The sequence below is a fragment of the Rhincodon typus genome, chromosome 42, assembly GCF_021869965.1.
Source record: "Rhincodon typus isolate 14 chromosome 42, sRhiTyp1.1, whole genome shotgun sequence".
Classification (NCBI taxonomy): domain Eukaryota; kingdom Metazoa; phylum Chordata; class Chondrichthyes; order Orectolobiformes; family Rhincodontidae; genus Rhincodon; species Rhincodon typus.
This window is the reverse complement of record NC_063373.1, coordinates 4,750,002-4,776,526: the sequence shown is the minus strand read 5'-3', so window position 1 is coordinate 4,776,526 and position 26,525 is coordinate 4,750,002. Positions and strand designations below refer to the sequence as shown.

At 39.8% G+C, this 26,525-nt stretch overlaps 2 protein-coding genes across 2 annotated transcripts; one reads left to right on the top strand and one right to left on the bottom strand.

The window, feature by feature from the left end:
• Positions 1-1,220: 1,220 nt before the first annotated feature.
• LOC125487491 (probable G-protein coupled receptor 139) lies at positions 1,221-3,318 on the bottom strand. Its single transcript, XM_048619083.1, has 2 exons — positions 3,288-3,318; positions 1,221-2,131 (listed from the first exon to the last, which is right to left on the bottom strand). Exon 2 carries the CDS (start codon positions 2,052-2,054, stop codon positions 1,221-1,223), a length of 834 nt encoding a protein of 277 aa, XP_048475040.1. The 5' UTR covers positions 2,055-2,131; positions 3,288-3,318.
• An 11,878-nt stretch (positions 3,319-15,196) lies between these two features.
• On the top strand, positions 15,197-19,575 carry LOC125487490 (neuropeptides capa receptor-like). Its single transcript, XM_048619081.1, is given in 2 exon segments — positions 15,197-15,266; positions 18,665-19,575. Coding segments are annotated over 2 exon segments (981 nt in total).
• The last annotated feature ends 6,950 nt before the right edge of the window (positions 19,576-26,525 follow it).

The window sequence follows — 26,525 nt, the reverse complement described above, 5'->3', positions numbered from 1 at the left end:
ACGCCAATAAATTTAGAACGAGATGATTCCAGCAAGACCGTGGCTGAGAATGGGTAAACAGGTTAGAAAGCAATAAGTGTCACTTCATGGATCAATCTACAATCATTCTGTAATTTTACTCTTGAAAGGTAAGGGAACGAGTGGATACTATTTGGACAGCTTCATATTTCATTCTTTCTGTTGACAAGAGATACCTGTGAAGGTTCACTGCTTTATGCCAAAAGCGAGTGTTAGTTTTACTGTGTCACATTCATTTGAGCTGTAGCAGGTTCTGCAGCAGAGGACAGTAGCACACCAGTCATGGATTAGACTTCTGTGTATTTTGTGTACACTGCATTTCTTTTTAATTATCAGATGGAGTGAATTCAACTATCTGACCACTGACAACTGGAGACAATTGTAGTAGATCAAATTACATTTTATTTTGAAATACGGAATTCGACATGGGTAAAAGCGTTGTAAAACAAATGTGGTGCCCACAGAGTCAAGGTACATATGAGGTTGAACGAGCCTGCAGTTTCTGAACTTTCAAAGCTAGGCATCCAACCTTTGGCTCTTAAATGAGAAATTTCCCCTGCATCATGTAAACGCAAGATGATTACTATTTTGCACCGAGCAATTTTCCTGTTGACATCCACAGGCAGTTTAATCACAAGGCAATTCCATGTACAAATATTCTATCGAGCTTTGCAACGTAGACACTACGAAGCTGACTTCCTGCCTGCAAGGTACGCAAATAAGTATCACAGTTACAGGAAAATATTATTTGAAATTAGATGGAGTGAAATTTCTTCAGCCAAAATTTTGACTCTGGAAGTCTCTACATCAGTAAACTGTGGCCACTCATTTATTCAAAACGTCCAAGATAGAAACTCATAGACTGTAAAGAAGATGGGTCATTTTCATATCAAAAGGCTGGATGTACCGAATCATATTCTCCTGCTCTTTTCTATCACTCTATTAAGAGTGCACCTCAAAAGGTGGATGGAGACAGAATTGAAGGGATTATTGCACAAACTTCCAAACACAAACTAGCTGCGTTTTTCCCCCCATCGATTATGATTTTGTTCTTGCCACATCAGTGAAAAGGAGTGAAAAATGTAGCATCATGTTTTCCCCTCGCCTTCCAAGCGTTATTTAACCTGCGTCAACAGGGTTAAGAATGTAATAGCAATAAAGTACAATTCCGCACATACTTGAAACAAACACCAATAGTTTTTCTAATGCATTATCTTAACAATTCGTTTCCAAGTATAGTTTGCTGCATTCTTCAAATCCTCTCTGAATTTTCTCTGAGTGACGGCATAAATACAAGTGTTGGTGCAACAGCTCAAGAGCTGAAGCATGTTTCCACTTTCTTGCCGAATGAATCTTGGCTCATTGAAATTGGAACCTGAGAAATAAGATTCATTTGTAATTTTCACATAGAGGAAATCTACAACATACGTCATCCACAAGAGAATGAAGCTTCCTGAGATGGTGAAGAGTAAAACAATGGACTTTCTCCGGCTCTCCATCTCTGGGTCACTCTGATTTTCTCTACTGCTACTATTGGCCCGTACCCGCCTGCGGGCTCTACTGGCTGCAAGGATGTGTCTAACAGTCAGAGCATTGAGCAGTAAAATCAGGAGGAAAGGCAGACCCGGATTTAAAACACGTGCAAACCAATCATAGGCTGTCCATGCTACTGAAGTATAGAAGCTTGATTTTACATTACAAAACCATGGCACGTTGTTAATTATGTAAAGTGGTTCATACATAAAGTACCAGGGAATACTTTTTAAGCAGCTCAACAAACCGACTAATCCTATGACCACAGCCGCTGTTCTATCTGTGCAAAATTGTGCTTTCAGATTCTGGCAACAAATGGCTATAAATCGATCAACGGTGAAAGCAACAGTTAACCAGACTGAACTTTCTGTGGCTGCATAGATGATCACAGTACTGATAGTACAGGCTGGAGTCATGGACATAAAACTAACTGGGAAATAAATGCCAGTAATCCGATTGAATATGACAGCACTGATAACTACCAGGAGATCCGCCCCTGCCATGGACACCAGATACCGAGTGATGCATCCAAGGAGACCACATCTTCCTCGGGAGAGGATCACAATCGCCAACAAATTTGCTGAAATTGGCAAAGAAAAAGTAAGCTATTTACCAGACGTATGAATCTGTAAAGTTTTATGTTATGGCATCGATTCTGGAAGGAAACTGAGGCTTTTTTTTTTTTTTTTGCAATTCCAGTGACAACTTCATTACGCTAATAGAAGTGCCAATTTGCACTTATGTATTGCCTTTAATATAATTATCATGAGATGATTCTGATACATATTCGAGGGTAAGTTTTAATGCTGACACACATAAGGTAAATTGCATATTTTATCTAAAGCTAACAGACTTGGTATATCATGTTTTCTTCAAGTAACCTATAATCAGACTTTAAAGACCACAAGGTAAGACCAGAATCAAGTCAGATTCAAGGTTCATGAGCATCGATTTATCTGTTCAGTTACTTTCACATTCTTGGTGCCATTAACTCAAAAGTACATTTTATTTATTCATATGTGGGAAATGGTCATCATTGAAGGGCAAACTTATTTGGCTCACAATTTTTGCCCATCAGAAAATGGTGGTGAACCGATTTTTTTTTTTACATTTAAGTCAGAGGGACATGCAGATTCAACTACCAGAGCATATACTGAAGCAAAAGGAAAGGTAAATTCCCCATAATTCCAGAGGATCATCAGGCTGCACATTCAATAGAGAGATGACTGGTGGTAGTTTAACCTGAGGGTCACCACACCTCAGGCGACTGAAGTAGATTTCCAAGTGGAGTTTTATTTTCAGATAATCTATAATTCAAGATTACCATTGATACTGATATGAGGCTTCAGTTTCAGAGTTATTTATTTGAAAAAAAGACAACTAATATTTGTGCAATTTGAACTCATGTCAAATCCCTCTGAAATAACAATCTAGGAACTAAACCACATGTTTCCATTTCATTGAAGATCCATGCTATCGTATATTTTTCCTGTGCAAAACCTCTAGATTTTGAATAACTGGCCAAATGTCCAACGTTCGTTTCAATTAGTGAAGGGTTATTATCATCCCCAATTTTAAAACGTTTTAATTGGCAGAATAGGTGTTGAAATTTTCCTGAGCAGATCTCATTGCCATAGATATCTCTGGATTATTATGATTTTTTAAAATTGTAATTGATCGCACTAGCTTCATAAAACAACGATTTCCACAGTTAATTATTCAGTACAATGACTCACCTGTGATTCCAATGGCAGCAAGAATCGGATAATAAATTGCATAAACTAGACCAGTTATTCTCCCGTGCATGTTTTTTTTTATATGAAGCGATTCTGTTATTGATTGTCAGTCTCAGAGATTGCCTGTGACAGGCTCAGAGATGCGCCAATTTATACTTGCACAAAATCTACAGGGACCCAATTAGGTTCCCCAGATATTTCGAGTTCTTTTAGCAAATAGATTCTATTGCTACTTTCTATTTAGGAGATAGCAAAACGTTGGGAAGTTCTTGTGAGGCGACTGTCGAGTTTTTTGATGTCCTATGTTGATCCTTGCAGTTTTGAATATGGTATGCTTATACTTTGGTAAATCAACTTTGGGCTCACTCTGAGGGATTTTGCTTCTACGACATAATGAAGGAATATCGTTAACTATGAGGCCAGAGGAAAAACAATGTGATTGCACTAGAGGAAGTGAGGATGATGATGACAGTGGTGGTCACATTCTGTTAAAATACTTACATAACAGAAGTTACATCGATGGGACAGAGGACATTCCCACACCATTCATGTTAAACACACATAAATTAAAGATACAAGGCATAACCTCACAATGATAACGACAGGAAACAAAATGTAGACAGACAACGTGCTAGTGCAATGTAAAGAGGCGCAGAAGCTAGAGTAATATAACGAAATATAACTTTTGACGACATATTAAGAAGACAAAGTCAAGTGAAGAATCAATAATGGCATAACAATGTTTTTACTTTTTACTAAATTAAATCCGAAAGAACTGTGGATGCTAAAAATCAGGAACAACAACAAAGTTGCTGGACAAGCTCAGCAGGTCCGACAGCATCTGTGATGTAAAAAATAGAGTAAACATTAAGTTTGTGTTTTTTTTTCTTTCCTTCATAGATGCTGCCAGACCTGCTGAGCTTTTCGTGCAACTTTGTTTTTGTTTTTATGTTTTGCTGTTCTTTCGGGGATGCGGTTGTTACTGGTTTGGCCAGCAATTACTTCTATAGAGGAAATGGTAGGGTGAGCTCCCTTCTTGAAGTTCATAGGGCATCCGAAGAGCTGTTCGGAGCAGAGTTTCATGTTTTCTGACCAAGCGACAGTGAAGAAACCGCGAAAGTTTTGAATTCAGGATTATCTGTGACTTGGAGGAGAAATTAGATGTGCTCTTGCTCATATGTGTAGCTGATCGAGTCCTTCTAAATAGTGGAGCTGGCAGGAGTGGAAGGTGTTGTTCGAGGAGACTTTGTGGTTTGTATTTTGTACATGGAACACTCTGCTCCTAAAGTGCATCGGTAGGGATTTTAGTGAATATCAACGATAGTAAATAGGAAACAAACACATAGATTCCTCATATTTGATTGTGTCAAGCTTCGTGAGTCCTGCTGGAACTGAACTCATCATCCAAGTCGGGTATTTTCCATCATATTATTGACTTTTTCCTTGTAAATGATGACTGGTATGCAGAAATTTTGAGGAAAACAAATGAGTTTATCCCCAAATAATTACAAGCATCATGACGTGCTCTTTTAGCCATGGTATTTATTTGGCCAGTCTATTAAAATGTCTTGTAAATGTTAACCCGGGATATGGATAGTCGTGGTAATCATTGGTTATCAAGAGGCAATATTTAAATTCCCTCTCATTAACGATAATCACATCCAGGATCTTACGTAGCAGGCTTGCTATTTTCACTTAATATTGCAAACGTGAATGTCATCCAGATCTTGCTGCAGACAAGATTCACTGCTTTCTTAACCGTGTGGTCAATAATGATGCTGGACATTGTGTAATCATCCAAGAGCATCAACACTTCTAACAATGTAATGGAGTGAAGATCCTTGAAGAAGCAGAAGAACAGATCTTGACATTGAAGACTACCCCAATGAAAGCCTGTGGTGATTTCCTGTCCCTGAGATGGATGGGCTTAGAAATCCAGTATTGTATTTATTATTGAGAGGTATCACTGTAACTATTGGAGGTTAAGTAAGTCTTATTGCATTATGCTTGGTTAAATGTCATTTGATGTCAAAATGACCTCTGGAGTCTAGCTCTTTTATCCTTATTTGGACCAAGACTGTAAAGCAGTCAGCAGCTGAGTGGAAATGGCATAACCCAAATTTCAGATCAGTTAGTAGGTTATTATTTTCCTTGTTCTGGTTTATTGCACTGTTGACGATGGCTTCCATCACTGTGATAGAACACGGATCACGTAGTTTATAGGATTGGATTTGTCCTGCGTTTTGTGCATAGAACAATACTGACAAATTTTGCACAATACAATTGTGTATTCAGCTATATTCGATGACAAAGGACATTCGTGCCACCATGCATGATACAGTGCAAATCTGTCCCAAAATATATAATTTAATTATCATCCTTTAAAGTTCATCATCGTTAGCATTGTTGAATTCCCAACTATCAAAATTCTGATGGTAATGAATGGACGAATCTGAAATTGACTAGCAAGATTAATGCTGCAGCTGCAAGAGAACATTGACGAGAAATGAAAGCTAATCTAAAACAGAGACCAGGCATAGGCAGCGAATAACTGACCGGCTGACCACCCCACTCCCATGAAATCTGTCCATCATCTACAATACACAATTGAAAACTATGACGCAAAACTGCCGACTTGCCTAGATGAGTGCAGGTCCAACAACATTCAAGAAATTCGGCATCATTTAGGACAGAGCATCTCGTATGATGGGCATCATTTGCAGAAGCAGTCACTCCTTCCAACTCAAGTAAACGAGGGAACTTGTGACTGGCTTGAAGCAATGCAGTATTTAGGGAAATATAATCATGGTTTTTTTTTTAGGTGGATTCTGGACTGCTGTGACTGCCACAGTGGGGAAGTGACGCTGAACCCCACCATGTTGCAGAATTTCCAGTTAATGTTCATTGTCGGTTTCTATTGACTTCAGTGTCACCTCAAGCCTGTTAAACAGAAAATAGAACAGCTTTATAAGTAAGGTCTTCGAATGTAATTTTCGGTTTGGATAAAAGCAGTGCAGGCCTGAGTTTGTGAGCAGACATTATCAATATCAGAACTCCAAAGCAGACTGTCAACAGGGAAGTGACTTCATTTAAGTTCTTCACTTCATCCAAGACATCATACCTTTTGTGAAGAAATTCTATGATTCCACTTATTTCATGGAATATTTCTCTCTTTCTCGTCCTCTATCATTCTTGCGTGCTCTCTTTATCACTCTCTGCTGTACAGTCGATCTCAACTGAAACTGGATGATCTGAATTAGTGACCTACAGACTGATCCCAACGTAAACAGCTCGTGTGACACAGCAATAGTGTCCCTAAATCTGCATTAGGAAGCCTGGGTTCAAGTCACTCCTGATCCAGAGGCATGTAATAGCATCTTTGAACAGGTTAATTATAAAATATCTGAATCCAACACAACACGACTTGAAGGAAAAAAACAGGGTGTGATACATTGCTATTCAGGTTAAAAAAAAATGCTGCTTCAGGCGACTATCACAGATATATTGCTGCTGGTATTAATTCCAATTGCCTTTATACAAGCCATTATTTTCCGATATTTCCACCCTAAGACAGAAACATGAAAACTTCGATCTGCAGGCAAGGTATTGAATGTTTATATTTGAGTGAAAGGGCTTCGGTAATTTATATGGATTTCCAGTCAGAGATGAGGTTGAAATATTGAGAGGTGTTTTTCAAGCACATTCAATGGTCAAGTGGTCTTACAGGGTAGAGGCTGTGGGTAGTCAGCAGTTTGGACTTTTTTTTGAATAACAACTGAATCAGCTTTGTTTTTGTAATATTTCTGGATGGTTACATGAAGGTAGATGATTATCCATGATCATATTGAATGGTGGAACGAGTTCACAACTTCGACTGACCTCCCGTGTTCATAATTCTTTTGTTCGTAACAGTTCAATTGTGACTTCTTAACCTCCTGAAATAAAGGTGATCAGTTGCAGATTACACCAATATGAAATGTTTGAGCTGGCCGGGCTTCTTTTCTCATGGTAACATGGAAGCAGAAGGCAACTACATGGAAATCATTTAAATTATGAACGGGTTCAATGTGTTGGATGTGGAGCCACTTTCTTTTGAGGATGAGTCTACAACCAAGTGCTGCCACTCGCAGAACAAAACATATAAGGAAGAATATTTCTGCACAGAAACGCATGAACACGTGGATCACATTGAGATGAGGAGTGAGTGGTGAAGAAAAATATAGGATGAATAAAGGAGTCGAGAAACACAGGTCCCATAAGGCAATAGTTCACCGTGGGTGGATCGGGGATTGGCTCGAGTGGGGGATAATCACATGTTTTCTAGTTGTGGGTCAAATAGCCTGCCCCGAAACCGAAGATTGGTTTTAATGTAAAACTCAGACAATGAAACTGTCAGTGAACACGGGAGAGAATCAGCCGATGGTTTGCAAGGAATTGAAATTGTCAGAGATGTGGAAGAGGGAATTTCCAGTGAGTAACAGTAAAACCACAGCCAAAGCTGCACAAATGAAAACCAACTGACAGTTGCGAGCCTTTAAGACACGTTGTCATGGTAGTCACACCATAGATGCAGAAATAACATGAAATTTCATATAAAAACTAAAACGAATGGAAACTCGAAGAAAAGTTTGACCCCCTTGTTGGACGGAAAGAGTCAAATAGAACGAAAGTCAAGCAGAAGCTCTCGTGATGTGTTAAACTGACAAAGAAGTTTTATGTTTCACGACCAATGCTTGTTGTCACTAAATCTATGGTTTCTAATGGAATTTCTTGCGGGCATTCATTGTACATAGTTGGGTTAACTCACAGAATTGCCTGTTTGGAAAGTAATTGTTTTATTGGTGTTGGAATGCTTCTTTATGTTTTTCTTTCCACAAGGAAAACAGAAATAGAAATTTCTAATCATAGAATCGGGCAACATGGAGGAATTTCATTTGTGCATGTTTCCACTCCGGCAAGGAGTCTTCTAATTATTTCTGATATCTTCGCTGCTTCCCCATAAATACACATACTTGACTCGCTCATTATTTGTCAAATTAAAGTTGGAAAGTTATTGTTGAATCCACATACACCTATGTAAAATATAACAGACTATGTTGCGCACTGAATCATGTTAAAGTAATCATCTGGTAAGTTGCAAGTTATGATAAGTATCACGAATACAGAATTGATCCTGCGATTAACGTGTTTCCGCTATCAAATGTGAAGAAGCAAGCACAGGAAAGAAAAAAAACCCTGCAGATTCAGTTCGCTGGTGCCCCAGAGTCCACCTCCACAAAGCTTTATAATCAAGTTTTGTACAGCTCAATCCTTGCTCTCTCCCAATGTGTATCTTTATTCCCACAATCTTCAAGTTTTTTTTGTTTTTTTTAACAGCTCTCTCAGGGCTCTGTATCACGGTGCCAGTAATCTCACCATGTTCAGATTCTTGGACAGCTCTCTCCAGGCTCTACGTCATTGTGTCTATAATCCTCACCATGTTCGGGTTTTGCACAGATCTGTCCGGGATCCATGTCACTGTATCTGTAATCCCACCATGTTTGAGTTTTTGTAGAGCTCTCCCCATCCTCTGTCTCACTATGTGTGCTGATATGCCGACTCAGTGCACAGTAATAAACAGCGGAGTTTCTCAGTTGTATTTTAGAGATCTTTAAGTCGTTGGTTTTCGCTGCAGGATCAATGGAAGCAGCAAGTCCTTCCCGGGCAGTGTTTTCTCTATTCTCCTGTCGTGAAGTGTGTTTATGAAGTAGATATTTCAGAACCTGTCTTGGGGACTGACTGTACCAGTAAGCTGCATACTGACAGAACCCTTTATATTCGTAGCTTGAAGTAACATTGTCAACAGCAGCAGAGGTTGTAAAGGTGGACTCCGGGACATCAGAGAACTGGAATCTATGAGATTAAAAATAGACGCTTGTTTAGAACAGTTCATCTGTATCAACGACATGAACAGCTCTGTTAATAAGGCATTTTGTTCAATTTGGAGCTATTTCGATATGTTTTCGCTCTAATTTGAAAAGAAAACACAGCCTGGAGATGTCGACATCTGTTTTTTTTTTGGAAAAGAAAAAGCAAGTGTTCTGATCACGATCACATGACAGAAGAGAGGGTGAAAAGAAATGAGTCAAGAGTAACCCTCAACCGGGAATTGGGAAAAAGAAAATCTGAAACATTGAATAATTCCAGGATCACGAAGAAATGTAAGGGGAATGTTCACAGTTTGAAAATACCTTGGAAGAATCTGCGGGGTCATTATGGAGAGTATAATAAGATTCTGCTCTGTTTAATCGTCGGATTTCTATTGAATATCTGCACATATATTACTTTGAAAAACACACATATCCGAAATATTTAACAGTTAATTCCGCTTTTCTCTGTGACAGTCATTTTCAGAATAAGTTGACGGAGAGTAACCCCATTGTATGTGTCAGAGATAATTAGAACTGCAGATGCTGGAGTCAGAGATAACACAGTGTGGAGCTGGAGGAACAGAGCAGGCCAGACAGCATCATAGAAGCAAGAAAGTTGTCTTTGGGGGTGGAACAATTCTTCAGAAATGGGAATGGGGAAGGGAGGTCAGAAATGAATAGAGAGAAGAGTGGGGTGCTGGAAAAGGTAGATGGGATGGTGATAGGTAAGGGCAGGTAGGGAGTGGTGGGGATTGGTCAGTGAGGTAGGCGGGGCGAATAGGTGGGAGAGAAGATGGACAGGTTGTATCAGGTCAAGGAGTCGGGATGAGAGGGAGGGTTGTTCATGGGATGAGGACGGGGGTGATGTGACTTTGAAAAGGGTGAAATCCACGTTAAGGCCTAAATCCCCCAACCCCGGCCTCATCCCATGACCAACCCTGTGAACCTGATGTGAGTTTCACGCTGTGTTAGTCTGATGTACACGAGACTGGGGAGGGCCTTGTTCAGCCAGTGGAGGCCTCCGCTTAATTTCTATCACAGGAATGAGGCGGGAGTTCGATATTTGCGCTTTTACTGGTGTGGCCTGATTTGAAGAACAGCCTGTCGACTCAGTGATTTGTCAATCTCCCGGTCGAAGGAAAAAAAATCTTAAAGAATAAACTCTGTCGCTCATTTCAGCGAATGTTTCCTGCATCCTTCGTGAATGCAGATGCATATTATACACAGTTTCCATCGAGTAATGACTGATTTCGGCCTCCCTACCATACACAGCTCACAGCTGCAGTGAGAGAGAATTAAGTTGCAACCAGAAAGTCAACGGATCCATAGAATTCATACAGTGTGAAAATAGGCGATTTGGCCAAACGATCCACATAAGCGGTCTGAAGATCATCCCACCCAAACCTACCCTCCTAACCAATGCCTGTAACCCTGCATTTCATACGGCCAATGCACCTAACCGACGCATCCCTAAAACATGCTTAATTTAGCATGGCCAATCCATCCAACTTGCACATCTTTGTACTGTGGGACAAATCTGAAGCATCTGGCAGAAACCCACGCAGACATGGGGAGGACATGCAAACTCCACACAGACTGCCTCCCAAGTATGGAATCGAAACTGGGTCCCTGAAGGTGTGAAGCAGCATTCCTAACAACTGAGCTGCACTGACGCCCCTTTTTTGGGATGTTCAGGCAGCATTTAAAAGAAATTCTGTTAAACAAAGCTTTGCCTCCACTATTGTGGCACTGGGGCTCATTATTACATTGATCGCTGACTATTAAAGCTGATTCATCGCCGCGTTACACATTATTACATTACACGACCATACCTCTGCTCATATTACACCATTGGCCTTGCCACGAGAACATGGTATATTGCTATGCCCTAATTCGTATTAAACGACATACCAGATATTGAACACCACTATGTCTGAGCTAATATCACACTAGGCCCCATCTAAATTGCCACTGTAGTACGAGATCATTTCACTTTTCATATTACACTGTTTCTGTTTTGATTACAGTCGCCTCTGCCTCAGTTATTACAGCAATAGATCGCGTACCACTTTTCATTCCATTAACTGTGTCTCCGTTGCCTCTGGATTTGGTGCAATAATTCTTGACTGATGATGTAGTAACTCCTCTTCATGCCTCTATACTTATTTTGGTCACACAAGGGCATGCATCACCTGTTCCTTTGCTGGAAACCTGGAGTTCATTCTCGAACGTTTCAGCATAATGGCTGTATATGTGATTTAGCAGGACATACGAAATCGTTTGTAGATCCCACTTGATGCAGATTTGATGTACCTTCAGATCAGTCATGAACTTATTGAATGGCAGAACAAACATATGTGCAGTCCCTCAATCACACAACCCTACACACCATAATATCAACTAATACCGGCCTTCATAGTATGAGCAGTGTTATTCGCCAAGATAATGGAAAAAGAACAAGAACAAAGAACAATGCAGCACAGGAAAAGACCCTTCGGTACTCCAGGCCTGCTCCATCATAATTTGCCCTTCCATACGAAAATAGTCTTCACTTACAGGATCTGTATCTCACTGTTCCTTTCCTATTCATGCATTTGCTTTTTTTTTTGCTTCTTGAATGCAGCTATTGTGTCTGTTTCCAGCACCTCCTCTGGCAGCGCGGTCCTGGCACTCACCACCTTTGTGTGAAATGTTTGTCTCGCACATATCTTCTAACCTCCACCCCCAAGCTCTGCACTTTGATCCTGTGTCCCCAAGTAATTGACGCCTCCACCCTGGGAAAAAGCCTCATATCTTCTCCTCGATCTATGTCATTCGCAATCTTATAAGCTACTACCAGGTCGCCCCTCAACCTCTTGTGTTCCAGTGAAAACAAAGCCCCTCAATCCGGACTTTTTTTCATGTCGTAGAATCCCCACAGTATGGATACAGGCCATTGAGCCCACCAACACCACACTGACCCTCCAAAGAGCATCTCACCCAGAACCATCCACCTACCCTACACTTGCATTTCCCGTGGCTAATGCACGTAGCCTACACATCCCTGAAGACTATGAGAAATTTAGCATTGCCAATCCACCCACCCTGCTTACCTACCTTAACTACCTGCGCTGCCACCTTCAGTGATCTGTGGACATGCACACCCAAATCCCCCTGCATATCAATACTCCTAAGGGTCCTGCCATTCATTGAAAAATTTCCACCTGTACTTGAACTTAAAAAGTGTATCACCTCACATATGTACGGATTAAACTTCATGTGAAATTTTTCAGCCCATGCCTCCAACTGATCTACATCCTACTGTACATATGACAATCCTTCTCACTGTCAGCAAGTCGACCAATCTTTGTATTGTCAGCAATCTGACTAATTACACCAGTCACGTTTTACTCCAAATCATTTATGCAGACCACGAGCAACAAAGGTTCCAGCACTGATCCATGTAGACGACTTCAACTGCTTTTTCCTTCATCAATCATTTCCATCACTTCCCAAAAATCTTAATGAAGTTAGTGAGGCATGACCTTCCCCGGACAAAATCATGCAGTCTATCGCTAGTAAGTCCATTTGCTTAGAAATGCATATAGATCTTGTCCCTGAGAATCTTTTCCAATAATTTCCCTACAACGGCCTTGAGTCTCACAGGTCTATAATTTCTAGGATTATCCCTATTACCCTTCTTAAAAAATGGGACAAAATTGGCTATTCTCCGGTCCTCTGGAAACTCAACTGTGGCCAAATAGTCTACAAAGATATTTGTCATTGCTCCAACAATTTGTTCTCTTCCATCTCTCAATATTCTGATATAGATCCCATCAGGATCTGGCGACTTATCTACCTTAAAACTTTTTTAAGTCGCACAACACCTCTTCTTTTTTAACAGCAACTGGACTTAGAAATTCGGCACTGCCTTTCGTGAGATCATCCTGCACCGATTCCTTCTCTTTGGTGAATATCAACACAAAGTATTCGTTTAGGACATCCCATACATCTACAAGTACAGATCAGTTGATCGATGCTCTTTATTGGAACGAAATTATCATCACAAATACGTGGCCTCAACTGATTTGATTTACTCCTCATCACATTAAGTAATGGATAAAGGCAATGGACATCACAAGAGTTTTGGGTCCTGACGGCATTCTGGCAATTGTACCAAAGAATTGAGCTACTGAATATGCAGACATTATGCAGAAATGCTAGAGAATGAATTCGAGGCTTCGAGGAAAGTTGCAATTGACGCCTGATTGTTCATTCCACAGATGTCAATGAGCGACGTGTGTGTGTGTGAGCTCTACTGCAGGGTACACAGTTGAGAATGTTAATGAATGATACATAGGAGAGCTATACGTAAGTACTAGCACCGTTGGCTGATCTGTCAGTCAGATTTCTGTCACTTGTATTCATGTGCTTATTTATTCAACAAATAAAAGGTCCTGCAGCCAAGTGATAAACTTGTTTTCTGAGCTTAGGATGACAATTCCACCACTTGAACTTTCGAGAGGGCCCCCCCTCAGTAATGTGCAACATTGTTGGCGCTTCTCCACAAGTGTACCACGAATTTGTGCATTTAGCAAGGACCGCTCTAGTCATGATAGAACAACGCCTGCCTTGTCCCAGATGGAGCTTGTCACAAGAAATCTATTATTGACAACGCTGTTTTGTTTTTATCATATCTTGATCCGAAGGAGACTGCTGGTTGAGCTTGCTCAGTTAACTTGCTGCACAAAGGGCGCCAAGATAAATGCTATACTGTAAGTAGATTGAGAATGGAAGGGTAAACGAGATTTGGCATGGGTAGTGTCAACCAGATTATGGGTTTTCATCTATTGGCAATTGTATGAAACAGTATTCTTTGCAAGGACAAGAACCCTGGGGAGACATCTCATATGGAGGGCTCTTGTTATGACCTGCGGTGTTCCATTCAATTATGTGTCAAAAATATTTCTGTGTGATGATTCATGGTAGAAAAGTGCCCTGCATGTTGCTGCTGCGTATGATAGACCGAGTTCTGAGTTCCAGAATGTTCAGGCAGCAATGCACAACTTTGATCCAGAAAGATTGTTTAATAGTTTTCTCCTGGCTTTGACATTTTCTGATTTTTCTTCAGATTTTCCAGGAAGGACAAAGTTTTATATCAGGTCCTGCAAAGATTAAGACTTGTTTCAATTCCCTCAAGGAGCATGGTTGTTTTCCAAATTGTTTTCCAACGTAAAAAGGGCAAGTTTGGATTTGACTTTATTGAGTTTAAGCCAAACTGAAGTCATCTTGCACAGATAGCATGGAGCCTTGCTGGAACTGACCTGGTATATGTTGGGCAAAGCTACACTGACGTGAAATTGTACATAAGCAATGTCCCAGTTTTCATTGAACTTATGCATTTACTGAACTGGGCATGTCGAAATGTTGAAATAAACATATTTGTAATGAATATAACAGTATTGGGCTGCCGCTTTGGATATAACGGCAGTGACCTGGGAAGGTGTGGTTATGTATAAATGAAGAATGAACTCGTGCATCCCGAATGTAACTACTTTGAGGGACCAGTCGACAATTTTGGCGAAATCAATTGAGTTACAAGTTATATGGTCTCAAAATCACATTACACTTAGCTAGTGATCAAACAGACACAACAGTTCTGAGGAGGGACAAGATGATTATTTCTTCCAAGACTTTTATATTTCACAGACTGGTCAAGAGTCTTTTTCGGCTCAAAATCTAGGCAACTGTCTTTCTTTTATCTGGAGGAATACAACTGGTCCAGTTGTACAATCTCTGGCTATTTCATGTTCGAACAGTGTCTTAATGCATGAAATATAATCCATTCTTCCTTATCAGCAAAATCAGTCGAGCAGCAACTACACTGATCTGTTTTGTTTCAACACATGTTATTTATGTAAAAAATCAAATATCTAATTATCTCCCTGTAGACTTGTCCCCAGCTACAAATGTGATCATTTTACAGTGAAGTGCAGAATGCACCTGGAGCTTGTGATAGAAATGCACGGAATACCCAAAGGTCTGGTGTTTGCCATTTACTATCCCGTTGTTGCAGCAATCGGAGTACCAGGTGAAGTATAGGTCTTCAGTCGTAGCTGAGTGTCTTATAGGTGTACTGCATCAATTCTTCATTTTGCTAGTAACACGACTCCAAAATACATATTCTTTCTCCGTTTTAACTAGCTACATATTTCACGTTATCGCTCGATATTGTTCCCCTTATCTGATACACTTTGTGTATTTTTTTCACACCATCATTCTTCTTCTGAAATCGTTTTATCTCGCTGGTTAAGTCATTGACTGAGATGGTTTTTCTAAATAAATACTTTAATTTCTCTCATTTGAATGCTATTATACCAGTTAATCTGCATAGTTTCTTCTTGCAACATGCCTAATTTACCCTTTAAGTCTTGTGTGCCTCAGTGAGACAGACGCCATTTCACTATCTTAATAATTTTCTTCTAATTTCTCCTACCACCTCACTTTAGAAACATGGTTATATTGTTTTATTCGCAGTCATTGCGGGTGATATATGATTTTTTTTTCCATCAATTGAATGCTATTATCCTGTAATTATTAGCAAAGCTTTTGAGGGACAATTGGCACTAAATTGCTATGGTGTAAACGCAGTTGTACTTTTGGTATTGCCACTTTTATGGCGCATAAATTACTAGAATGTCATCACAGTGCAAATGGACCCCTAGTGTGTTATTGGCTCTAATACTGATGGTGAATTATCGCATTATTAGTAGCATGAAATTCCAGATTTAGTGTGTTATTCCTATAATTACTATGGGTCTGTTAACGCCTTGTTACTAAGGTGCAAATAGGGACTTATTGTGCTACTGACGTGATAACAGTGACCGAGTTATTTTAAAAATACTTCGTTGAATGAGAGAGAGGGACATTTAAATCATTCATTCAGAGAATGTGAACGCCATTGGCTGGGACAGCATTTATTGTTATTTCCTAGTTGCCCTTAGAAAAGCGGTGCTGAGCTGCCTTTTTGAAATTTTTTAATTGTGAGGTTTAGTTCGACACACAAAATCATTAGGCGATGTTCCAGGATTTTGATTCCTTTCCTAATGGCATTGTCATTCAACCTAAACAAAATGTTGCGCGTGATTCAAAAATGCAGTTCACGGCCTTCTGAAAGACAGTTAAAGATGGATTATTAAGAAAAATTATTTCAATCAATGAAGCATTATTATGTATTGTCCTATAACAACTGTCACTGTGGGCGAATCGTCGCCTTGTCATCATAATGTCAATCAAATAGTGCCAGAGTAATTCCCAGATTTGAGAGGCTGAGATCATTGTAAAAATGATTGAATTTATTGAAAGGTCATTATTAGGCGAGAAGATGTTGACTGATATAAAAGAAATGTATTTTTTGTTCTCCAGAATGGTTATTTGCCACTTGGCCCTGAAACACAGAGCAGTTTTGTTTTCTGTTTTCAGGCTCTAGTATTTCTGCTCAACTCTGCCCTTACACATTCGATGTTGTTGATGCTTCTAATTTGATGTTCGCTGAAACAGAATTTCCTCCTGCTGCTAGGAGCTTCTAATGTCTTGCATTCTCCCCATCTTCATCAGTGTCCACACATTGGCTGAGATCTTTTGGCATATCTTGAAGGGACTCGAAAAATCAAATGAGAAAAAACAGCTTGTAAAAGGAGCTCATCGAATGTTTTCCGAATAGATTCTGAGCCCTTTCTCGACTCAGTCATGGAGCTGGCTCCGAAGGGTGTATTCTGCAGCAAGATTGGCTAAATTGCTGACATTATAATGTCGGCTTCATAGAGATCATAATGTGATTGCATTTTACCTTCAGTTTAAGGCAGAGAAGAGTAGGCCTAAGTCTATACTTTCAAACTGAAATAAGTACAATCAGGGCATGAACGTCCTTCTCGTCAGTGAACTGGCAAATTGTAATAAAGGATACCTGAATAACGATGTAACAGTAGACATTCAAGGGAATGTTAGAGAACAGAAAGAAAAGAGCAGATACATCCTAAACAGAAATTAATATCCCAAGAAGAGGATCTACATTCTGTAGTGTACTGAAGAAGCGAAAAATATTATCAGACTTAAAGAAATATCTTAAAACTGCGCAAAAACTGGTCAGCGTGCAGATGCATTCAGGAAATTGGAAAGCGAGCCGAAAGTAATTGCTTATTATGAGAAAAATTGAATTCGAATGCAGGCAGGTTATGCTTCAGTTATGAAGGACATTGTGTGACCACATATGAATGACTGCGCAGAGCAATGGTTTCCTTTTTTAAGGAACGTTATAAATAATTTGTAAACAATTCAGAGAAGATACAATTTATCGTACTGATTCCCAGCATGTCAGGACTGAATATCAAAAGTCTTCACTATCATAATGGAGTCATAGAATCATACAGTGCGGAAACAGACCCTTCGGTCCAAACAGTCCATGCCCACCATCATCCCAAACGAAACTAGTCCCACCTGCCTGCGTTTGGCCCAAATCCGTACGTCACTTTTTATTCATGTACTTATCTAAACGTCTTTTAAACGTTGTAACTGTATCTGCGTCTATCACTTTCTCTGGAAGTTCATTCCACTCAAGAATCAATCATTGTGTAAAAGAAATGTCCATCATATCCTTTTGTACATCATTCTACTTTCACCTTAAAAATATTCCCCTGGTCTTAAAATTGACCACCGTAGAGAAAAGACACTTGACATTCACCTTATTAATAACCCTCATTATTTTATAAACCTCTATAAGGTCACGCCTCAACTTCAGACACTCCAGTGAAAAAGGTCCTAGCCTATACAGCCTCTCCTTGTAATTCAACTCCTCCATTCCCAGCAACATCTTGATAAATCTCTTCTGAACCCTGTCCATGTTAATAACATCCTTCCTATATGCTGAAGAACACGTTGCTATCATTCCACGGCTGCCCACGTTTCTTTCCAAAACTGAGAGAAATGTATATTGGTCACACACCTTCTTATGTTTCAGTATACATCTTAGCAAATAAATTGCTGACATTCCCAACAGTGAATAATGGCACCATATTTTATTAGAAGGAGCCAGATTTGATCCTCAATGAGCTGTTAACCGTGTTTCTGAAAATGTCCTCACTCGTTGATGATCGTTTTAATATTTAACTACTCCAATATTTTCTGTAATGTTTTGCTGCTGTATTATTTTGTTCGGTTCTCTTACTCTATATTCTATATATTAGATACAACTTAGAATTATTCTTTTCCTCTGCTAAAAACCCAACAAAATACTTTGTACCTTATGCCATTAATACATATGCTTTTAATCTGGATTTATCTTTGAAATACAATAACTATTACACCTCGTACAATGTATACATATCACAAAGTTATGTACTTCAAAGAGAATCTAGTAAAACGGACAATTTTGATGGAAGTTGAAAAAATAATTTGCCTGTTTTTATCTCTCCCTCCATCTTTCTTTTACAGCTAATTTGACCGTGATTGCGATCCTGCCTCAAAAAAGATGTGGTCTCCCTAGGTGTATGATTTATTACCTGGTGTCCATGGCGGTGACAGATCTCTTGGTCCTGGTCACCTTTGTAATACTAAACCGGATTGCTGAGATTTATTTCCCATACAGTTTCCTGTCCATCACTCCAGTTTGCAGTCTCCGTACTGTCTTAACTTCCACTGCCATAGACAGCTCTACTTGGTTAACTGTCACTTTCAACTTTGATCGATTTGTAGTGATTTCATGTCAGAAACTGAAAATAAAATACTGCACCAAGAAGACAGCAACATGCATCATAGGAATCGTGTCTGCATTGTGTACTATAAAAAGTGCATTTTTGTATTTTATATATGAACCCCTGTACACATTTAACAATGTACCCTGGTTCTGCAAGCCAAAATTAATATTTTATATGTCACCTGCATGGATCACATATGACTTGATTCGTTGCATTTTCAACCCTCTTCTCCCCTTCATTCTGATTTCACTGTTAAATGCTTTGACCGTTAGACATATTCTCGTGGCCAATAGAGCCCGCAGGAGACTCAGGGCCCAGAGCCACGGAGAGAATCAGAATGACCCAGAGATGGAGAAGCGGAGGAAGTCCATTATTTTACTCTTTGCCATATCAGGCAGTTTCCTCTTGTTGTATTTCTTATTTTTTATAACGATTCTCTATGTCCAAATTGCAAAAGTTTCCTACTTCTCCGGTTCAGATTTCAATGAATCGACTTTTATCCTTGAGGAAAATGGATTTATGTTTTTATTTTTGTGTTCCTGCATCAACCCATTTATTTATGCTGGAACCCAGAACAAATTCAGAGTCGAGTTAAAGAATGGGCTGAAATATCCACTGCGTCGATTTCTTAAATGATTTGAAGTTTGAAAATTGGACTATTCTATGTCAACTGTGTGCAATGTTCTGAAAGGCTAATATAATAAAACTGAGACAGTAAATTATCAGTTCAAACAGACAGAATTTGGAGTAGTAATCAGTGATATCGGGACTCCTGCATGTTTATTCAGTGGAGGATTTTTCATATTGCCACCAAAACCAACATTTGTTGTCCTACATAATTGCAAGAGACGGAGTGTAATGTATTATGAACAGAAATACGAGCGACTGCAGTAATAATTCAGACAGGAACCAATGTAAGGTAAACAGAAATGGTCAACTGTGATCTAATTTAAAACATATTAGCACAATAGAATTTGAGACATACGTGTTTTCATACTGAATATGAACAGTTGTCCGTTCCTAACTCCGAAAGCTCAGTAAGTCACTGGAGAGTCAGTCAGCTTCAATCTAGGTATAGTTCAATTTGTGAATGTATTTATTGCATGGAACTTGACAGAGATTGAGGTTTCACAAAGTCTGCTTTGTATTCATTACCTGTCGAGTGTTCTACAGAAACAATTCAAGCTGTAAGTCTGGATTCTGTCGACATCATAACAAATAATAATCACTCCAGATGAAGTCTCAGGAACAGATGAAGTCATCGATTTTACTTCTGTCTGATCATCTGAGGACAGCAGCTGTGTGGCAGAATCTCCATGACTCAGATGTGAAAAAAAAATCAAGAAGGAAAACATCAGATTGATGGATATTTCAAATTCAGATTCAAACTAGGTTTGGTAAATAAGAGAAACTATACAATGTACTTAGTCACAATTACCTTTCAGAAATGCCCCCCATACAACAAAGACTCTGAGCAACAGTACTATGCTGTCAGCTCTATGCAAGGAGAGTTGGATATTGGAAGTTCCCAGTTCTAACCTGTACTCTCAAAAATCTTCCATCTTGTCAAACCTCAATTGTCTTGTGCCCCCCAGGGTACAATGTGACCTATAGCGAGTGTGTTAGCTCCGTTTCAATGGCAGCATTTCGAAATGGACTAACAGCAGCGATCACATAGGAAGGAGTTTCCTACTTTATAGATGTGGGATGTGCTGAAAATCACAGCTGCTGTTTTAATTTATGATTTTATAGGACGTGAATATCGTTGGTTTAGTCAACATTTTTGTTCATCCCGAATTTCCCAGAGGAGGTGCTGGTGATCTGCCTTTCTGGGGCCCTGCAATCTATGTGGTGTAGGGAGACTCACAGTGCAGTTAGCAGGGGCAGTGGAAGATAGGAGAATTCTAGCATTCCAGCGAAACTGAAGCATGGTCACATCGTTCCAAGTCAGGATAGTGTGTAATGGGAGTTGAACTTGCAGGTGGTGCTGATACCCTGAAGCTCGGAGTTTTATAATGGACTAGGTTTATTTGGGCGCCTAACTTCTCTGGAATTCTAATCGCCTGGGGATTGGTAGCAGTGACTTCCGTGATCTGACCTCTGAATCAGTTCAATGCAAATTACTCTTTTTTTAAATGATCGTGGGTCCGTCATAATACAAAGATGGTGTCCGCTGTAATTGAGCAAACAATTATGAAGAATATACTAATTTTGCAACTAAAAACAATGTTTCTGTTCTCCACTGTGTTTTCAGTTTAAAATGTTGTTTATGTTCTATTTTCTGGAACCTGCCCTCCTTAGTATATATGAGCATAGATGTGATAATACATAACCTTCAGATTCGAGATTTGCAGTGAGAGAGAAGAAGAGTGCACCATCACTATTTTTCATCAATTCACTGCTCATTTATTCAAAATGCCCAGCAACAGAGAATGGAGAGAGGATACAACCCTACCCCAAGTTCAGTCTGGGCAGGTTCTCGCTAACAAGAGCTCAGTAGAGTCACAGAGTCCTACAGCAAAGAAACAGATCCTTCGGCCTGTCATGTCTATGCCAACCAAGAAAAACTAACTTGCACCAATCCCATTTGCCTGCAACTAGTCCATAATCGAATTTGGCCTAGCATTTTGTGTGTTGATACAGATGCTTCTGCAATGTTATGGGAATACCTACCTGCACAAACATCTCAGGCAGCACTTTCCATAATTGTTCCACTCCAGAAGCGATATTCTTTTTTCTCAGATCGCGTCTGAACTATATATTCCTCATCTTAACGTTATGCCTTTTGGTCTTAAACACATCTACCTTGCGGAAAATAAGAATCTCACTAGCTTATCTGTCTCTGCCTCTGATAATTTTGTATCCCTCAATCAGATCCCACTCCCTTTCCCCCCAAAAGTCCCATCGATCAAATAAAAGCAAAGTTCAATGAAACTTTTCATCCCAGGCTTATTTTTAGTGAATCTCCTCTGCATCATCTCCGATGTAATCAAGTCCTTCCCATGGTGTGGCCTAGAACGACAAACAGTATTGCATCTGTGGCCTAACCAATGTTTCATACAGTTGTAACAAGACTTCTTTGCTGCTATATTCTAGCCCCAACTAATGAAGATAAGCATACAGTTTGCCTTCTTCACCACCCTGTCCCTCAGAACTTTTTTTTAATACATTCCATCCACTGATGTCAGACGCACTGGCCTGTAATTTTCTGTCTATTCCTGCTTCCTTCTTGAACAAGGAACCACATTAGCTATTGTCCAGTTTTGTGGCGCTTTACCTGTGGCCAGAGAAATATTTGCCAGATTCTCATAGTATCTCGTGGTGCATCTTATCAGCCCCTGGGAATCTATACACCTTTACGCTTGCCAATAAAAAATCTCATTTCTCCTCCTTATAAATCTCAACATGCTCGAGAAACTCACAACCCCAGCTGAAATCCCCGGTGACAGTGTTTTTCTCCTCTGAAAATACAGGTGAGAAGCAGTCATTTAAGTCATCACCCATGCCCACTGGCTCCACGCACAGTTCCCCTATTGGCCTATATAAAAGCATCTCTCTTTCCCTGGAATTCTTCTTACTCTTATATAATTGTGAAATGCCTTGGTATCTTCTGATCCCATCTTCTTATCTTCCTGATCCCATCTCCCATAAGATATTTCACGGACCCCCTTTGCCCTCCTAATTTCTTTAATTTTTAAACAACCATCTGCACCCCACTCCCGCTACACACACACACACACACACACACGTGCAATCTCTGTTTTAATACAAAGTAACTGACAGGCATTTCCTTCGTTTCCTATACCCGACAATTGCATCCCCTGACATCCAGGGTTCTCTGGACTTGTTGGCTTTAAACTTCACTCGTTGAGGAGCATACCGGACCGGAATTCTCATTATACCACTTTAAAATGTCTCTCACTTTCCAAATGTACACTTATGTGCAGTTGTCTGCTCCCAGTCTGTGTTTGACAGATCCTGTCAATTTGTATTGAGCTTGGCTTTCCTCCAATTTAGACACTTTACTCCTGCACTATCCTTCGCCTTTCCATTATGACTATAAAACTTGCAGAGTTATGAGAACTGTTCCCGTAATTCTCTCACACGGACATATGTATCACATGATTGACTTCATTCCGTAGAATTCGGTCTCGCATTGTCCCTGTGATAAAGCAGAGCATGACATCCCCACCACACCCACCCCCCCAACCCAAACCCCCGAGAACTGAAATTGGAACACCCAAAGAGGGTCACCTCGCCCTATGACTTGTAAAAAGAGTGTCAGAAGTGGTGCAATCTGCTTTTCAGCAACTTCTGGTGGTTAGATAAAATAGACCCCTTACAATCATTTTAAAATTAGAAAAACAAGTTTATTTATGACTCCAACAGTGAATAAGTTAACTAAACTACTAACAAACCGAATAAATCCCTTCTAATTACAAACTATTCCTGAATAAAGCAAGATTCTAAAGGTATGCTGTTCTAATAAGTACATATCCCACTGATATAAAAAAAAAGAATTTAGTCTTTCGAGCTTTCAGCCAGTTACCCGTCTTCCAGAATGTTCTGTGCCTTCACCGTCGAATCTTCTGTCAGGAATATTAACTAGTTGTGCCATTGGTACGGTGTTACTTAGATGTTGCTTTCTGTAAGACATAGAGGAGGCTGTGAGAGCCAGCAATTCTCTCTTGAGAGCTGAAGCCTGTTAGATTTGGCGGGTGGCAGTTCGCTCTCAGGCTTTGTCCAACTGCCCCCTTCAATTATACCGTTGATGACATATCAATATTTCTTCAATAGCGTTGTTCCGATGTCGTTAAAACCATTAGAATTAAATTTAATAGATTTGTGTTATCTATGTACCTGGTTCAAACTAACTGGCCAAATTCAAAAGCCTGCTGTCTTGGTAAAACCTGCTTTTTGGCCTGCTAACTATACAGCTTTTCGATACAAATGCTTCAATACGGGTGCTCTTTGTCTACTTGCAAACTTGCAAACTGATGCTCACAGATATCCATGTAAAATTTCTATGCACAAAAAAGCACATGATCTTTTAAAAGGACCGCGCAATGCTTTCCTCTTTAGCACTTTAGAAAGACCAAATTCTAACTTCTTGCCTCCCCATCCACATCTACTCTCCCCAATTTCGCAACATGCCTCAGCTGAGCGCGAAGAGGAGCCTTTCCACTTTCAAACGGATTGCAAAAACTTCAGACGGATTACAAAACGATGTAGCAGAATAAGTCCAAGTGGTTTGGACCTGCTTTACCTCCCATGTTCTTTGATCGCCATAATCAGTACGGGAAGTGGTTTCAGAAATCATATCCCTGGATGTGTCTCACATTTCCACATTGCTATTTACGCTCCGTCTCCCACACCCATTGCTTTATCCTGTACGAATTATTTTCAAAGAAATCAATCCTTCAATGTTTGGATGACTTTGTCTGATGATGGTTCTTGCCCCAAATATCTAAATCATTCATTAAGTGCGTTGAAATATGATAAAAAGCATTTGATTTTGCAAAGTACGGAAGGTGCAAAAAAATTCAATCCTTCTCCTCACAGAATGCTCCTCCTTATTCTGTTTAATACAATCCCAGTATTCTTAATAGCTTTGTCTCTGTGTGATTATGACCACATGACCAACCCAGGCCATTGTTGGTTCCATTCATTCCACATTTGACATTACCGACCGGCACTGTGGACACAAAGATGTTGCTTCAGTTCTTCTAGTGTACAGTCCCAGAATTCACAAGCTAGCTGTTTGTACTCGATCTGTTGTATCTCTGCATCAGTGTGAGGTTTTCAGGGCACAAACATACATGCCGCTTTTGCTCTAAGAATATGCAGATACTTAAAGTTACCATGTTATTTCCTTTATGTAAGTTAAAAATGAATCTGTCTTGCAATTCCGAAGGTTTATAACCATCTTCTATGTATCTTCAGTATATATCTCAGAATTTCCCGGGGGTACTAGATGTACCAGATTTGGGTTCCACTGGCATAAGTTACCAAGAAACATCAGTGCTGATTTACGTGTTCTCCTTTCCAGAACATAAATGGAGATGAATTTTGCAACACTAAATCAAAAATACAAAATGTTTCATTTATCAGGGAATAAAAGCACCTCCTGGAAAACGCACTCGCTATTTAAGAAAAAAGCTGACCTGCCTGAAAGCCCATTGTTATTGGCGAGGAACACAGAAAGCAAATGGTATCGGGTTTATGTTTTGAATGAAAATACTAAAATATTTTAAATGTGTTGCCCCGCCTAGTCTGATATTAATGTGTAACCAGGATCAGGTTTCACTTACTGAGAGGCTGAAGGCATTTTCTCAATTCTCTGTCAAAGCAGATGACAGCTGCGAACAAAGCAATGAGATCTGTAGGCAATAACTTCCTCTGATCGTTTATGTTTCTTCTCTGACATTCTCAGTGCCCCTTTGTCTCCGTATCTTTGCACTGAACTCTGCTTCTTCCTGATGAGTGTACGTCTCCTTGAAACAGACATCCCGTCGGCTGTAAAATGCATGTCAATGAATCCCATCCAAATAATGCAATAATCTGATGTTCTTTAGGGAGGGTAACTGTTGTCCTCACCTGGTCAGGACTACATGTGACTCCAGATCCATCAGTCTCTCTCTCTCTCTCTCTCTCTCTCTATCTCTCTGTCTCTCTCTCTCTCTCTCAAACACACACACACACACACACAAACACACACACATTTTCTCTCTACCAGCGAGAATTTAAAGTTCTACCGCATCACCGTCATTGAGAGTTGTCTTCACAGCAAGTCCTAGTCTGAAAACCAGAGCCTGATTGATCCTCCTGTCCATCTTCATCGTCATGAAAAGGAAGACCTGCAATGACCTGTTCCCACTTGCAGCTCTGATATTCTTAATATTGTGTAAGTTTAGTTTTCTAATCAGGCGCCTTGTTTTATCAATCCTTTTATAGTTTGTTATGTTTGAGTAACGTTTCTTTTGTTACAGCAGTTCAATGTGAGAATCAAAGCTCACAGGCTGGTCAAGTGCTATCTTTGGAAGGGGATCCAGTTGAATTGGACTGTTGGCTCTCCATTCGTTCTGGTGCTAATGTAGCCTGGTACAGACAAACACTGACAGGGCCTCTGTCATTTATCGGCTACATGTGCCAGCGTAATATGGCAATTGGACGCGACACTCTTTCATTTGACAGAGAAAACAAGGCTAAAACCATCTTGTTTGATCACAATGAGGTCGAAGATGCTGGAGTGTATGACTATGAGATGCAGGTACTGTGAGACAAACAGTGGATCTGGTCCTACAAAATCTTACATTGTACTGTGTCTCCACGTGCAGTAAACTTTCACCAAAACAAGGATTTTACAAGAAAGAGTAATTTGAGAAAACTTACTTTTCAACACAAACTTCCAGATGGATTAATTTACAAAATCCTATCACCGATCAATTTTATAGGATTATAGTAAATCGGATTTTCTGTGTGTGCAACATGAAAAATAAATGATGGACATGAAACAAGCTCTGCCTTTTCATGGATAGGTAGATAGATAGGTAGATAGATAGATAGATAGATAGATAGATAGATAGATAGATAGATAG

Coding starts and splice junctions, on each gene's coding strand:
- LOC125487491 (XM_048619083.1), bottom strand. CDS start 2,054: ATGGCAGGGGCGGATCTCCTGGTAGTTATCAGTGCTGTCATATTCAAT.